The sequence below is a fragment of the Sycon ciliatum genome, chromosome 1 (assembly GCF_964019385.1).
Source record: "Sycon ciliatum chromosome 1, ocSycCili1.1, whole genome shotgun sequence".
Taxonomy (NCBI): domain Eukaryota; kingdom Metazoa; phylum Porifera; class Calcarea; order Leucosolenida; family Sycettidae; genus Sycon; species Sycon ciliatum.
The window spans coordinates 89,770,448-89,787,250 of NC_088643.1; the positions used below are offsets into that span (position 1 = coordinate 89,770,448).

Here is a 16,803-nt window from a genome sequence, read left to right on the forward strand (position 1 = left end):
TGTCATTCCGTTTTTGTACTGGCCAACACGGCGCCGCGGGCGCGGCGTTGTTGGATGCGAACACTTCGTGTGCATTTTTCTGTTTTCTGAGAACTACAATAATTATTTTTTCTCTGCATGCATGAACATGTTTGCTTCTGTATAATTATGCATGAACATGTAATCGTAATTAATCATTAAATTTTGAATAATTATAAAATTAATTCGTTCATCTTTGGAATGGCTTGCTTGGATGTAAATTGTTACAGGTTTGAGATTGCATATTGGTACATCATCATTGTGTAATCACATTGGTAGCAAGTGCGAAGTGGGCGAGTACCAGTCACAGTGCTGCGACAGACTCAGCTGCGGATGAGTTTGTATCTATATTTTGAAATAGAGAGGATCAGATCCTCCTTCTGCTGAATGATATTTGACAGAGCTAATTGCATTGCACGTCACTGTCAGGTAGCTCGGGCCTGCAGCGATTTCGCTGCAAACTGCTGCCGGTATGACAATAAAATTTGTGTTGCTTGTGAATAAGCAAGGGCAAACTCGCCTTAGCCAGTACTATGAGTTCACTCCTATTGAGGAGCGGGTCAGTACCGAAGCTGAGATCATTCGAAAGTGTTTAAGTCGCAATGAAACACAGGTAAGCATAGTGCTGCTTTTTTCCACTGCACTGTTCATGTTTGAGCATTTAAATATACTTTTGAAGACTAAAATAATTTGAATTTGAATCCAAAACATCAGGAGTACTTAAACCAAGAATCTGCAGCTCCACATCTTTCCGGTCATACGGCGAAGATTTTTCCGTAGGTCTCCTCATGAATCGTAGAAAACCTGTCATACCGTAGGTACAGTGCTAAATGACCAAACAAAAACCTTCGCCGTGGGACAATTCACTTGGAGCTGCACACCCTGGTTCATGTACTCTTGATAACGTGTACCAGGGTTGGTCTGACATGTTCCCCGCTTTGCATTATCAGACAATAGACATGTTACATTTGCCACCATACTAACGCCATACCCATACTTCGAGAAGTACTATCGTCATAAACTTTTTATTCCCGTAACTACTGTAAGACATGTATATATAACGAGGAAGCAAGTCTAACGTTTTAACGGATGACATTTCTTCGTTATAATAAGATCCGTTGAGGCCGTACTGCTTCATATATGCTGTGTGTGGATATGGCAGAATACTGCAAGATCGTTAACATATCTTCTCGTTGACCTATGAATTTTGGACAATCGTTAAATTTGCGGCTCGTTATAATAACATGTCTTACAGTATGCAGAAGACGTTGCTTCAGTAACGTCTGGCGCTAGCCAGGGTCCACACAGCTTTAATTTGGTATTTGTTTGTTTGTTTGTTTGTGTGTTTGTGTCACGCCTGGAGCTATCCCGTATCTGTGACTACAAAGGCTCTACAGGATTGTACATAACAGCTGGCCACAATATTTGCTGGCTCCCGTATCTGTCCGGTACCGTCCCGTACAAACAGCTGGCCACAATATTCGTCGCATTCTGTCAAATCTCCCTGATGTAGAGGGAGATTTGGAAAGAAATAGGGAGACGAGGAGGAAATGAATTTAGGATGGACGTTAGTTGCCGAATAGATGATAGAATGCCTCAGCAAAAACATACTTTGGAAGAGAGATCCCGTCGTCTCCAAAATAAGCATGAACGAGCGATGCAGCGCTGGTCACAGGAAACATCGGAAGAGAGATCCCGTCGACTCCAGAACGCCCGTGATCGGCAGAGTCCGCGCCAGTCCCAGGAAACGTCAGGACAGACATCCCGTCGAGTCCAGAACGCCCGTGATCGGCAGAGTCAGCGCCGGTCCCAGGAAACGTCAGGACAGACATCCCGTCGACTCCAGAACGCCCGTGATCGGCAGAGTAAGCGCCGGTCCCAGGAAACGTCAGGACAGACATCCCGTCGACGCGCAGAAAAACTAAATCTGCAGCCTCTTTTGCCGTCGGACAGGATACGTATTTTGGAGACTGTAAAGTTACGTAATGTGCTCCACAGGCAACCATGCATTCGGCCGTCCTCATTGGCTCAACAGGTCAATGTATTACTACAAAAAGGCCAGAAAATCCGATTACTGTATTAAAATCAACTAATTTTCGCTGGCAATTTAATTTCGCTGTTTTCGCCGCTTGGTACCAACCGGCCAAAGTAAATCGCAGGCCAAAGTTTGTCATAGAGGCAAATGATGCATGATTGAGCAATGGATGCATGTGAGAGCAAAAATACCGATCGATTTCTTATTGAAAACTCCAATCGGCCAAAGTTTAATACGGAGGATTAGCAAGACGAAATTCGCGTTCGCGTTCGCTCTCCAAGGAAAGTCGAACTCAGTGACGGAATTCGCGTTATGAGAAGGATTAGCAAAGAGAATTCGCACATGCATGACATTGACACGGCGTACATTGTGTACAGACAGTACAGCGTGGTAAATTTATGACTGCCCTGACACGAATCCGCGATTCGTGTTCCGACTACTTTTCCGAACGAAAAATGCGAAAGTTCGCAATCCAGTTCGCGAATTGAAAATGTTTGTGAACGCGAACGCGAATTTCGTCTTGCTAATCCTCCGTAATGATGGCGAAAAGTTTCGTTTCGAGATCCGCCAAAGTTTCTCATCGGCCAAAATTTGTTGATTTACAGTATAAGGAGATAAAAAGAAAAGAAGGAGCAAACCAAAAGTGGATGAAATTAGAGAAACAACAATCCGCAATAAATTCTGCAAATACTTTTGCCTAACTCGTATTCAAACTGATTGAAACGTTTTTGCAATACAATGATGTGGCCAATCAGCGGAAAAAACATTTCCATCAGTTCTAATAACATGTACGATGAGCTAGGCAAGAAAGCATAAAAGCATAGCGTAGGGCCCTGAGCTTCCAAGCTCTCTTGTATTTAATATGCAACGAAAATTATCATCCATAGAAATCCATTTGAATTCCTTATCCCAAAGCAGGATGGACGGTTAGACAGTCAGATATCATGTTAGTATTTAGAAATTTTCTTCTTGCAATTGGAACACAGTATTGTTCTTGCCAAACACAATCTGGCTGCTTTTTTTTACTTTGACAGTGCTCATTTATGGACTATAAGTCCTTTCGGGTAATATACCGGCGGTATGCTTCATTGTACTTCATTCTTGGTGTGGACAGTACTGAGGTAAGTGATCGGATAGTGCACCTCTTTTCTCAGTCCCTGTAACTGTTACTTGTATACTGTACTGGCGCCCGCCAAAGAACGATGCGCTGAAAAACAGAATAGACTAGAATTTTTACCAGATGCAGTATACCAGTATGTACACTTTGGTTTGACTATAATACTAGTGTAAAGGCAATTCTACATGGAAAATAAGAACAGCCTAGGCTACATAACAGCTCTGAGCCCCCTGTTCCTCGGCATGAGACAATGCTGTACATGTACTTGCATGGTCCTTTTCTTTCTTTCTTTCTTTTTTCTATTTTTGACTGACAGCAACTATCCACGACTGAAACAAGATAATAAACATTCAGAAAGTGCGATAATAGGGCACAAAACTGACAGGCTACTCGGGTCGCTGAATGTCTCAGTAGCCTGTCAGTTGTGTGCCCTATTATCGCACTTTCTGAATGTTTATTATCTTGTTTCAGTCGTGGATAGTTGCTGCATAACTCATTCTCATGTGTTTCTTCTCATTTTTACAATTTTAATAGAACCGTGTTTCAGCATGCTAGTGTATTCCAGGTCGACAGCCACGCCAACCTCTCGGGGGGGGGGGGGGGGGTGGAGAGAAGAAAGAGGGGGTCCTGGGGACTAAAATCGCATTCCTCGTCCATTGTCGTCAGAACTGCTGCTGGGACATGGTTGACCGAAGGTATGTCTTTAGGCGGCGCAGTATGGAGAAGGATCTCTCACTTGTAGCATTGGTGTCGAAGGCAACCAGGATAAGCCACAGCACGACAACCACCTTGCCCAGGAAGTGCTTACTTGGAAGAGAATTCACATCTTGGATGATGTTGACCAAAGACTGTTCATTGGGAGTGACGTGCGATGCAAGGATGCTTTGGGATTCAAGCAAAGGCATGTTCAATTCATCGACCCAAAGCTGTGAAACCTGCCGCTTCTCCTCGGTGCAATCAGAACCAGTGGCTCCCTTCAGCAAAAGCTGCTCCAAGTGCATGTACCGCTGCAAGCCTGGCGGATCAAATCGATCTTTAATCGCACTCACAATGCTGTCAACAGCCTGGTAGAATACTGGTTGATAGTTCTGCTTAACAGTGACTGGGTAGTGAGGAGCTGCTGCGCCTGCTTCCAGCCTTGCAGGTGCTTTCCGTCGCCGTGAGAGCTGAGGAGCAGCCACATCAACATAGGACTGTTTTGCACATACAGGTGCATGATCATACGAAAAATTGTATTGCTTTTTTAGATGAATTTGGCGGACCACCTTGGGCGAAAAGTGGTACAGTACTTGGAAGTACGACCATGGTCGTACCGTGTGTGACACCCCTGAATTACCTATAATTATTTGTTAGTGATCAAGTTGTGGGTTGTAGCGACTATCTTCAGGCGTTCAATTTCATTGAGCTAGGGTTACTTTACTCTCTTTTGTGAGAAAAAAAATAATGAATCACGTCAGAAAAATGAGGCTACGGATGATGCCAGACCACTTGGAAATCACAGTTCTCCCTAGCAGGTATCATGATTAGGGTTGTGAGTGGCTTGGCCTGCCCATTTTCCCTGCATTTTGGTGGCTGAAAAGTAATCGGCATGATTGTTTCAACTCTAGTTTTGGAAAGGTTCCTCCTCTTGTAAAAAGCACTTATTTAGGCAACATAATTGAAGGACATAAAACATCATGCAAGTAAGGTTCAGTTATCCGATTTTTCCTTGGTTCAAACTGGGGGGGGGGGGGGGGGGAGGTCCCAAAGTGCTCGGATAACCAACATATGACTGTGGATTCTTCGCTCCGTTTCCAGAGCAAAGTGCACCAGCATTTAACTGGGGCGGCTTAGCTGTCATCTACAGCAACACACTACCAATACCCCATGATGTGATAATTGCTGTACATTGTAGATCCTATGCAGATGAGTCTATTGTGGCAATTCGCATGACGTGTGAATTACCATAGTATATGTGGACTGTTGTGAGACCAACATTGCATTGATGCGGGCCATGCCAAGCAGCTGCGCCTGACACTTAAATACTCCTGTAACGCTCTTTGTCTTTATCTGCCTGCCCGCGTGCATGCATGTATTTGGTATTGTCACTCTGTAGAATGAACTTGCAATTTTGGAGTTCATCCATAACATTGTTGAGACATTTGATCGCTACTTCAACAACGTGGTAAGTCTCCTTCACTGCAAGATGGTGCAGCACCGTCCCTGTTGTCTTCCTATCACTGTTGACTGGTTTACATGATGATGTGTTGTGTAGTCATGTGCACTATGTTGGACCCTAGTAGTCAGCGCGTATCTTTGCGTTGGGCCACACACATGACATGTACGAGTCCTCCTGCGTGTACCATTCTTCCTGACATTCAACAGCTTTTCAAGCCCTAGAAAATCAGGGCAAGAATTTTCGAAAGATTAGCATGAATTGTGTTAGGATGCGTTCTGTATACCATCATATGTAGAGATGATGTGGTGGTCTTCCTCCACAGCTGAATTGTAAGCAGAGCATTGACCTATTAAATTGTGTAATCATCCAGTTGAGAGTCTGCCGGCGGATGTCTGAAATCGTATGATTAATTGAGTAGCAACTAAAATAGGGTGATTTCAGTTGTTACACCCACCTTACCTCTCTGCTTCTCTCTCCATGTCTTCTCTTTTGTCCTGCAGTGTGAGCTGGATGTATCCTTTTTTTCTCTTCACATACGGTGTTTTGCGGCTCAATGTATTGCACTTAGATCAGTGTGGTTGGTGTGCGGCGGGGAGTCGTACCGTTTAGGGAGACAACCCGAGAACGTAGTACCCACAACAATGTGTTTCAACCCTAGATTTGCAAGTTGACGTGATCCGTGCTCTATGCAACTTGGCACTGCGATTGCGGACTTGACGATGGCCTGCTGATCCAAAGCACGGCCCGGGGCAGCGATGTCATATACTAGGGTGTATAAATCGGTCATGGCCTGGGGCAACTGGACTGGGCAGCCTAGCCTGGGACCTAAACCCGCATTGTTTCATGTTCCGGTCACCTGTGTTGTCTCCCTAGCTGCTACGACTCCCTGGTGTAGGGGCAGAGCTTTCATCATCGGCATTAGTGGTCACTGACTTGCCTGTACATACTGGTAGTTGAAGGTACAGTTGCGCTCACTAAAATCCGACCCAACGTGCAAAGCTGGCACCCTCACCATCCACGGCCCTTGACGCCCTCGAAATGGAATGAATGCGGCTGGGCGTACACTTGTACACATACAATGTAATCGGAACTGGTCCAGGGCGTCAGCTTTGGACTTTGGGTCGGATTTCAGTGAGCGCAACTGTAATTCGTGTAAAGTATCCACATACCCACATATATCTGCTATAGTAATACTAATAGTTTGACATTCTTGTATGATTGTCGAATGCGTTGGAATGCTTTACAACGTAACGTGTTTAACAAAGGCTGAATTTCTTGACTGACACGTGTCAGATTATGTTCAATTTGGAGAAAGCTCACTTGATCTTGGATGAAATGATTATGAATGGACAGATCCTTGAAACAAACAAGACACGGGCGCTGGCGCCACTGACTGTTATGGATCATGCAGCAGCTGCTGGCAAGTGAATAATACCCTTACCGTCTCCTGATGTCGTCATCACACCAGTACGAGTGCTCACGCGGCAGCCGTTCTAGAATTCCAAACTTTGTCATAATCTTCACGAAAATTATCGTCAAAATGTAGTTACTAGTAGTCGGTAAGTTCATCATCAGACTGATCATTTCGATTTCATCTGGGTACTTTTTCACTATCAGTTTGTGCACAGTTATTTTAACACTTCCCCTCATCACATCAGATACTTTCGCTTTGACATCTTGTATGTTGCGTTGTGTTCCAGTACTTTTCGGTCACCACTTTCCGTATTTTATATTTCATTGATTTTCTTGACTACAGATATGGACCAGTGTATTAATTTTAATGATGGCTGGTGTGCTTATTGTGTTTATGTTTTGAAGTACCCTTTTCAGCTCCCTCAGACTGAAGTAACATGACGATTGTACATGAACATAAAACACACATCTAACGTTCCCCCTAGGCGCCTTGTTTTCCATTTTCATTGTTTAGTTTTGTCCTTTTACCTGATGTTTTGTCAGATTTAGCATGTCATGTAGTGCATATATGGTATAGTATGACCAAGCTTGGTACTCTTTTTAGTTCCTGAACCTATGCAAAAGATGATGGTCTCTATCGCTTTATTTCGTACAGTAGAGTCGCGCGCTGAAGAACGTGGAGCCCAAGAACGTCCAGCCTGAAATACTAAGAACGCTACAGCCTAAAGTTAAGGACAGCGGTATTGGTTTTCTGGGAGCCTGTGGGATACATATGATTCAGTACGGATTGTTTCTAAGAACGTGTTATAAGAACGCAGCCAGATTGCTGAAAAAATAAGAACGTCCCAGGCTAGTCCCTTGGAAACAACGTTCTTGGGCACGCGACTACTGTATGTACGTGTGCATGTGTGTGTCCAGGGGCAGGGTTTGCATGCCTCTAGTACCAAGCATAGTGAGGGCCCAGAGCTGGCAGCTCTCTCACTCAGCGACTATACCGTATACGGTAGTGACCGTCCACCCACTGCATAAGTATGCTGAAATATGATCAAGGAAACATGAATCATTTGCCACAGCATGACCACAATGACTCTGAGACACAGGTTCCATCACTTGTGTCTGTAAGGTTGCAAGCATTTAGGAAACTGTAAAACACGATATTTTCGGTGGTGTAACTTTAATTTTGGTGATTTCGGTAGTGAAAACAAGCACCTAAATTTAGATTACACCTAGAAGGCACTAGAGTATGCACTGACACTGTACGTGAAGGGAGTGCTGGTCACCTGTAATTCTACATTACACCTGAAACCTGGCGGGTTCCTGATACCGAAATTTTAATGCACCTAAAATTACATGTTTCACAGTACCAGCATGGCCCATGCTAACCCACACAAGAAAACGAGCCTTTGTAGATTGGCCTCGCAAATCCAGAGGTCTCGGAGCAGCACACAGCCTCACAGGTGTACACAGAGACAAGTGATCAGCAGGCGATGAAGACAGGCGATGAAGACAAATCCTCTCTATGAACTATGCTTGTCCACCAACACAGCTGCATGAACAGTGATACATTTGACAGAGAAGAACACATGAACAGAAACAGCAGAAGTAAAAACCCACCTAAGCAATCGGATCTTGGCAAAATCCACGTTGATCTAGGAGAGATGAAGGCAGAAGCGCACACTACAGATGAGAATGATGTCCAAAAAATATTGACAGACTACGTAGAAGAATACAGCGCACTATGTATAATATACATATAATTATATGAGGACCGAGGGCAACAAATCAGATTAGGACCTATTTTTTGTATATTTCATGATTCAGACACGCAGGGCGATTCACATGCGCAGCAATTGAGAATCAGCAACGAAAAAGCACTATGTACAATGGCAGATTCACACAGACACAGACAAATACACATAGTCACATACACGCCATAATGCAGCACTTCACTCAAGTAGGCATTAGTAGCAGGTTGGGAGTGCGATACTGCAACAGCAGAAAGACGTCAATGGTCACGCTTGTCACGAGATCGGTCCCGATCTTCACGATCTCTGCTGCGATGTTTGCTGCTGTCCGCATCTGCATCTCGGTCACGGCGATCATAGTCCCGGTCGCGATCTCGCCTATCATACTCCCTATCTCTGTCACGGCGATCATAATCTCGCTCTCGTCCTCGGTCACGGTCATGGTACCGATCACGATCCCTGTCACGATCTCTGTCTCGGTCCCTATCTCTATCTCTGTCACGGTCCCTGTCCCTCTCACGGTCTCTGTCTCGATTCCGGTCACGCTCATAGTCTCTATCACGGGATCGTTCATAGTCGCGGTCTCTATCTCTCTCTGAGTGACGAGAGTAGTCTTTTCCTCGACTGTCGTAATCCCGGTCTCTCCGGGATTCGGTGCGGTGTGGCGATGATTGTCGAGAGCCACGAGTGCTTCCAGCCTTCTCACTTTCATTGTCTTCAGGTGCTGCCGCCTCTTCAGCATCGTCGTCTTGCTCAAAATTACCACCATCACCTGGCTCCGGAGCAGGAGGAAGCGATCGAACCTCAGCATCGATCTCCTTCGAGATCTTGATGGGTATGCGTGGCAGGAGAGTGTCATACCAATCTAGGTTGACCAGCATCTTGCGACAAAGGGCACCCATAGTTGTGATCCTGCCACCACCAGCCTTCGGGTCAATTTCCTGCAACAGAACACAGACACAACAAACAACAGCAGCAGCAGCAGCAAAAGGCCAATGGTCGGTTAGCCAGATGGGTAACTAAGGATCATGAGGAAAGTGCTGCACTTGCCTAACAGGCAGTGCACTGCAACAGTGTAGGCTAGCTCCCATTAGTAGTTGTGCTCCAAAGCAAAACAATGGTGTCTAAACTTGCATCTAGGAGGAAATTGAAATGGGTACAGTGCAAGAAAATGTTCCAAGGAGAGCTTGGAATATGCTGGCAAGTGAGACCAACTAATGAGAACTACCCTACAGTTGTCAGTAGTGCGCACCGATGATACGCTGGCAAGCTACCCACTAAACATGATTTACGAACAAGGCATCACTAACTACACACAGTGCCAGACAGTGAATCCGACCCTCGCACTGGCTGCATGCAGTGGCGTACTTGCACATCAAACAAAAGGTCTGCCAGCGCATACAAATTGTAACAGAGAAACAATGGCCCCCCGAATTGCGGAGTCATGGCATGACACCAGGCAAAACGCAAGGGCCGGATTCCACTAGCCAGCATTGCATTTCCTAATCCTACTCATGCTGTCTCAGAACCACTCGCAAACAAACACTCTCTTCGCACATACATGTACATACTCATGGGCATGTACAAACGCATGCATATGCACATGCGCACACATTCACCAAGCATGCACTGGCAACAGTGAAACAATGCAGTGCAAGGGGGTTGCAATTAACCACCTCATCAAAGAGAAGATCAGCATGGACGATTCAAGTCGACCTTGGTTGTGTATCTTATCACTGCGAAGACAAAACAAGGCAGCAGCGACCCAGTCATTCAGTAAAAGCCAGTAGCAGTAAGAGCAACGCAGCAGGAGAAGAATTAGCCTTGATTTACCAACAACGACTGGGAACCCACCCATTAGTCTACAAGGTGAAAACAGTGGGGCCCACACAAGTGCTTCCCATTATCGAAACCAATCGGTTTACTCCTGCACAAAAAAATGCTGCCCACGGGTGAAACATACAGTCGACTCCACTTGTAACAAACTTGCATATTGCGAACCATTGTCTATGTCCCTGTTTGAACAAACACAAAATGGACCCTTCATTCTCGTTACTAATTGCACAATGGTGTTCGTTTTATCAGGAGTCGACTGAACGTATATTGTATAGAGCCCCTATCATGCTACTCCCCCCCCCCCCCAAATGTATCACTCCATTCCGCTTTCCAAACAAGGGTTCTTGTCCAATCGTCATCAGGGGAAATGCAATGCAAGAAACCAGAGGAGGTGCTAACGAGAGGAGAAGTTCGCCAACATCGGCACCCAAGATCACAAGCCACTACAGCCAGTGATGGGTCCTTTTTCTTGTCTCTCCATCCGAGTACATTCACAACCATTGTTCTTATTTTGTACATTCACTCGACACATCAATTTGTATAATACAGGTGGAATCCTGATAATTCGAATATGGCTTAATTCGAACATACCGCTTAATTAGAAGTGTGTCCAGGATCGATTTCTATCAATACGATTCCCACATAAAAAATTCTGATTATTCGAACCTCGAACTGGATATGTGCGGTTAATTAGAAGTCCCACAGATTCCACTTACATAGAAAATGTGTAGGATTTGTGCTGATAATTCGAAGTGAGCAAAGTGTAATTCGAAGTTCACTGTACATTGAACTGGTCAGTTCAGTTTGCATGAGCAGGCTGTGCCGGTCAGTTCAGCATCCGTGAAATCTGTGTCTAAGGTCCATAGCGCAACTCTGTGTGACCAGGAGAGCATTTTGACATACATATTGTGTTTTGGGTTCATGTTTGGATAATTAGAATGTCCGGATAATTAAAAGTTTTTTCCTGGCATTTTGAGGTTCGAATTATCAGGATTCTACCTGTAGCTTGATATTCTTTGCCTACCACTCAGTGATGTACACGTACTGAAATGATCATCACAAGAAAACGATATTACTAGAGACAACCAATCGTTCCTTGATGATTATTGTACTAGTAGATGCATGATAACACAGAAGGACTGCACACTTTACTCATTTCCTTTTATCTGTGCGCTTATTATATGCACACTGTACTATAACGAGCAGTGAGGACCAGCTGATGTTTCATCCTAACGGAATATATTATATATTCCTAATGAAGTGTCCCGAATCATAGACAAAGATTTCTTCTAAAAAGTTCTAATACTGTATACCGTAGTACGAGACTTTACAGTACATGTACTTACAAGCACCACAGAAATACCTGACAGCCACCATCGTCTTAACATTGCGCAGTGCACTCATAAAGTCAAAAATAATACAAACTCCGACCGAACATAGGAGCCTTCATCACCTAATTTCCCTTTTTTTACAAACCAATGGCAGATCACAAAAAGGCTAGGTTTGGTAACCAAACAATGGTCACCCCGGTTTAGACTGCAGAGAGCACACACAGATGAGAGTGAGATGGCTAAGCCCGCAAGCCATCCAGAAAAGCAATCTCTCGGATCCGGTGAGTAATTGGGAAATGTGCAACACTGGTCACTTGGTGAAGACAGACAAGGGTACTTACCTACTCTGAGCCAAGTAGAACATCCCGAGGAGAAAGGAAGAGAAAGGGAGAGATAAAGAGAGAGAGGGGGGGGGGGGGGGTGAGGTCGGAAGGTAACAGCTGGACTAGAACACATGTTAAAAGACCCACCGAGGCGGGCAAGAAGGAGCTACTCCCACATACACTTACCTCAGTGTCATTCACATAGGGCTCAAACCACTCCCACAACTCGTTAGGCGGCTGTGTGAACCTGAAAAATACACAAAACAGCAGAAAGCACAAGGCGGGTTAAACTTGCCTGTTGACCTCCAGCGACAACAATCACACATGGGGCCAGTTTTTGTCAGCTTTTTCACATCGTTATCCCGGAAACACCTTGGACTTCCAAGAAGGAAATACAAAACATCAAATATAATAATAAGATCGGCCACAGGTCACAAGATGCTTCAGTAGCAGGGTAGACTGTGAGTGGAATTAATGTCAGATGCAGTGCGAAACCGAGATTAAGAGTGCCTTACCGGAGATATAGAAATCCCAGTGCACGGATGTAAGGCGAGTCGGCGTGTGTTAAAAGACCATTGATTTGCTTCCGTGTCAGCTTCAGAGTATACAGCTTGAAGAGCAGACAGAATGCTGAAGACACCACGCCACCAGCACCAACTCCTCGCACCTGTATCCAACACACCATATCACAAAACCCTGTATTAGAATCAAGGATCATCAGAACAAGCCGCACGGCCATATTGACATACCAGCAGGGCGGCCATATTGACATACTAGCAGGGTTCTAGCCAAAGTCGGGTAGGGGAGGGGGCACCGCTTACTCTAGTGCCCCCACCACCCTACTCAATTCTTGATTTTCGTGTTTTTCACCATGAAAATGTGGCCCCAAATCGATCGCTCTGGGCGCACGCTGCGCCTGTACGTTGCGTTTTGATTGGAAACTGGAAAATCGGTTAATGTTTGTTTTCCGTGCCCCCTACTATTTTCCTGGCTAGAATCCTGATACCAGTATTCAGTGAGGCAAGCTGAAGCCATGGAGCAGCCCATAATTGCTCTAATAAGACATTCGACAGACTATAGCGGTATCACAAACAGCACAGCTGCTACAAAGAGAATACAATGGCAGCAATAGCCATGTGACAGTACCGTGGCAAAAGGAGGTTGCAGTGAACGGTTTGCGTCTTCACTCGAGCCAAAGCAAACGTACCCCGCCACACATGCCCACTTGGGAAGCTGTTTTGCGACTGCCTCTCTCCCACGGCTCCAAGTGTGACACCTGCATTCACCCAGCAACAAAAGCATGTACACGTGAACACACGCATATACAACAAATAAAGGATATTGGACTAATATCAGGTCATAAACACTCTCATGTATAAAATATCACTCCTCCTACTCCAATATTCACATGTATCCACCCTGAGGAAAACCCAGACCCGAAAATTTGGTGGAATGTAAATTGAATCTAAGCTATAAAGAGATGGACGAGGAAGGATCGGATGGGAAAGAGCGAGGTCAGGCGGATGAATGTGTTGTTTGAAAGAAGTCAGCTGTGTATTATTATTCATTATTTATTTCTGCACCTCGTAGCATGTCAAGACAGCTAATTAAATTGAGGAGAGGGTGAGACCAACCACGGAAGAAGAGAAAAAAGAAAATGAAAATACATACACAAAAGGGGGAGGGATTAGCAAGTTACAAAGCAATGGGATGCCCAGCGAGCTATGCAGTGGAAGTGGTGACTGTGTATCTACGCTTGTTATCTCGTCCTGACTGTCTTGATGTGTATGATCACTCTCATTTTTCTGTACTGTGTCGTGCCCGTTATGTCCAGCAGTTGAAAGTCCTTGAGGCAGTTTGTATACATATTCATAAGCCTGTTTCGTGTAAGCAGAAAGAGCACGTTGTTGCACTTAGGTTATATTCGTAGGTTGACACTTCGTTCAGTTCCTTCTCACCTGGTTATGTAATCTAGTTACCTTTCTGCGTTTTTATTGCACTTGTATCATGATTTATGTGGCATTTCTAGCAACTGTCTAACGTTATTACTTAACCCTTTAGAGTGCCACTGGTCAAATCACGCTACGAAATTCGCAACAATGTGAATACTAATTGTTCAATTTCCCACCATAACATGAGTTGTACTTCACCGATTTGGATGATCTTGGGCTATCTGGAAAGCTCTTGGAGAGAGGAGCACAACAATCCCAAACTCATCAAGAGGATCCATCACTGTCCGCCGTTAGAACTCCAGGAACGCCACAACAACTCCAGGTCAAGTCGCGAAACACGCTCATCCTGCCATTTTACTTTCTTTCAGTCAAAATTCCTCAATTTTTTCGAGTACTAGTACATGCTAAACATCCGTGGCCATCTTCTTTGGGAGTGATGTCACACTCAGCCGTGGCAGGGACAGGGAAAACCCCGTCCTGCACAAACATTGTGAAATTTTGTTCAGCGCAAAAGCGTGAAAGTTCGATCGCACGCGGTCCGTGCACACTTTACCGCAGGGAGCTGGGAGTTGTGCGAGCCGACAGCTGAGACTCTCCGCTACCTGCTAGGTGGTTCGATTTTGAAATTCTGAGTTACGATCAATAGAGTACATGTGTGAGTGCCCAAGTTTCTATGGTTCGATTTGCACGCCATGATGATTGGAACAAGAAAATCGATTCTGGCAAAATACATATTTACAGCTTGAACAAGTGTTATGCAGCACGGTGATGACTGCAGCCTTTATACTCTTTATAGCTTTGATTTAATATCTCCTCGCAGATTATTAAACGGAAACAAGGGAAACGGTGGGTCACAAGTTTTGCCACGGTTTTCCTTGTTTCCAATTTAATATTTTCCTTGGCTCACCATCTGAGTATCTCCTCGCAGATTATTTGAATATATATATTGACCTTTGATAAATAGTAAATACCCACACTCAATAGTGACCACACCATCAACAGTATCAAATTCAAATAAATTTGCGTTGCCTCAATAAATACTAAAATCTAATTATTTATTGGCTTTTGAAGGGAAAGTGTAGGTCAACATAATTATGTATAATAAATGTAGTAGCCTCAGGATTTATTGCAATTACATACCAGTTATAAAAAAACTCAGGGGACCTCGGTTTTTATGTTTCGGTTCTGGAGTTGAATGTCTGACCTACACTTTTGCCACTAAACTCCTTTTATTTATTATTTTTATGGCGCGAGTTCATGCTGTTTTCGGCGGTGGGACTTTCCTATAAAACCGCTCTTTCTTGGCCTGCATGGCATCATTGTTTCATTTGTACCTGATGATGACAATATTAGAGAGCTTCCGCAAAACGTAATTACGTTAGTAAAAAACGTAGTTGATCTACAGAATGTCTTCCGTACACTGCATTTGGAGCTGTGTTCCTCCATACGGATTTTTCGAATCACTTAGCTGCCCTTGGCAACTCCGAACGTGACAGTGTACAAGCTAGGGAGAGAGCGATACATTTCTACCCCAATCCACTTACGGAGCACCTCCATTAGTAGAGCCCCACTTACGTACTCTACGTAGACAACTTTCCGTAACTGGAGTGCAAACTCGCGAATTCACGTTTTTTTTCGCCCACTTACGTGAAGTAGTTAGTGCGGAACCTCTCTCTTGCTGAAGCGTTGTACGTTAAGAATTGGTTCGGTCCTGTGCAGTGCTTTGGGAATTGGCGTGTCCACCCAACTAGTAACTACATGACTGATTGTTTTAGTACTTTCTTCAGATGAAGCTGTAAGATGCCTCGGCATTACTTCTCACTATAATTTCAGAATACAGGCTAATACATATACAGAACATTACCTTTTAAACATGGGTAAGCAGCAGCATGCATTATTAAAGAGCGCAAAAAATCAGCACATTACCTTGTAGTAAATTTCGTCCACCACCTCATGATAAGTTTTCAGCGCAAACAAGTCATGTTTGAAGTACTGCGAGCCTTGAATATTGGTCAACACCATTGAGTTCAAATTCATCGTAGATGCATTGCCGGCCACCTGCATTATGTTACCCTTCTTTGTAGCCATGGCAAATTCTCAACACAGCGTAGAATTCAATTTCAACAACCAAGCTGATGAACACATTCACTCAATTTTTATTTCCAACAAATCGCTTCCGAACTCTACTCGATCATCCTGATCATAGACGTAAAAGTAGAAAAGCCGACCAGTTTATAACGGTCAGCGGGTGACACAACACCATGGAGCAAACTAAAACAAATGGTCTAGACTACAAACGCTGCTTGGCCTGATGAGCTGAAGTAAGTGCTAGTAACAGAACGACGTGACACTCCACGACCACTAGATATGGATCGAGGATAATGCGTAATGGTGTTTTGAGAAAACCTCACTGTAAAAACTTGGGAAGAAAATTAAAAAATCCATGGGAACGTTCGAACCACGCATAATGATCTATCGATATGTGACGTGCTAACAGGGTGAATCGAGCGCGATACACTGCACTGCTAGCATGCTGTATCGCACCAGGGAGCCCTACACATACCGGTATGTGTAGGGCTCCCTGGCATGGTATCGCACCACATACTCGTAGGTCTACCCGCGAACTGCACGATCACCGCGTAGATCTACGCGGTACGAGTCTGATCTGCGAGCGAGCGCGCGCTGAGCGTCGATGGGACGATGGATCGATATAGCGATCGCGTTTGTCTGACTAGCTGCACGCGCACGCGGCTCGATCGACGATCGATCGTCCGCGTCCTCGACGTTGATCAGCGATCGTCGATTGTAGCGATCGCCGATCGTCGACGATCGATCGTCGATCGAGGAGACGTCGCGTCGCGACGTCACGTCGGAT

General features: G+C 44.7%; 2 protein-coding genes across 3 annotated transcripts; one reads left to right on the plus strand and one right to left on the minus strand.

Moving 5' to 3' along the window:
- The first annotated feature begins 193 nt into the window (after positions 1–193).
- Positions 194–7,393, plus strand: LOC135806326 (uncharacterized). The gene is made up of 5 exons (XM_065320497.1): positions 194–631; positions 3,088–3,174; positions 5,266–5,334; positions 5,829–5,840; positions 6,622–7,393. The coding sequence occupies exons 1-5, from the start codon at positions 491–493 to the stop codon at positions 6,754–6,756; spliced, it is 444 nt and encodes a 147-aa protein (XP_065176569.1). The 5' UTR covers positions 194–490; the 3' UTR covers positions 6,757–7,393.
- Positions 7,394–8,201: 808 nt separating this feature from the next.
- On the minus strand, positions 8,202–16,327 carry LOC135806325 (pre-mRNA-splicing factor 38B-like). Of its 2 annotated transcripts, none has more exons than XM_065320495.1 (5): positions 15,855–16,327; positions 13,184–13,252; positions 12,492–12,643; positions 12,163–12,223; positions 8,202–9,427 (listed from the first exon to the last, which is right to left on the minus strand). In XM_065320495.1, exons 1-5 carry the CDS (start codon positions 16,014–16,016, stop codon positions 8,747–8,749), a joined length of 1,125 nt encoding a protein of 374 aa, XP_065176567.1. In that variant the 5' UTR covers positions 16,017–16,327; the 3' UTR covers positions 8,202–8,746. The 2 variants fall into 2 exon arrangements, with proteins under 2 accessions (XP_065176567.1, XP_065176568.1); XM_065320496.1 differs by having other exon boundaries at positions 13,123–13,252; positions 15,855–16,017.
- Positions 16,328–16,803: the final 476 nt, after the last annotated feature.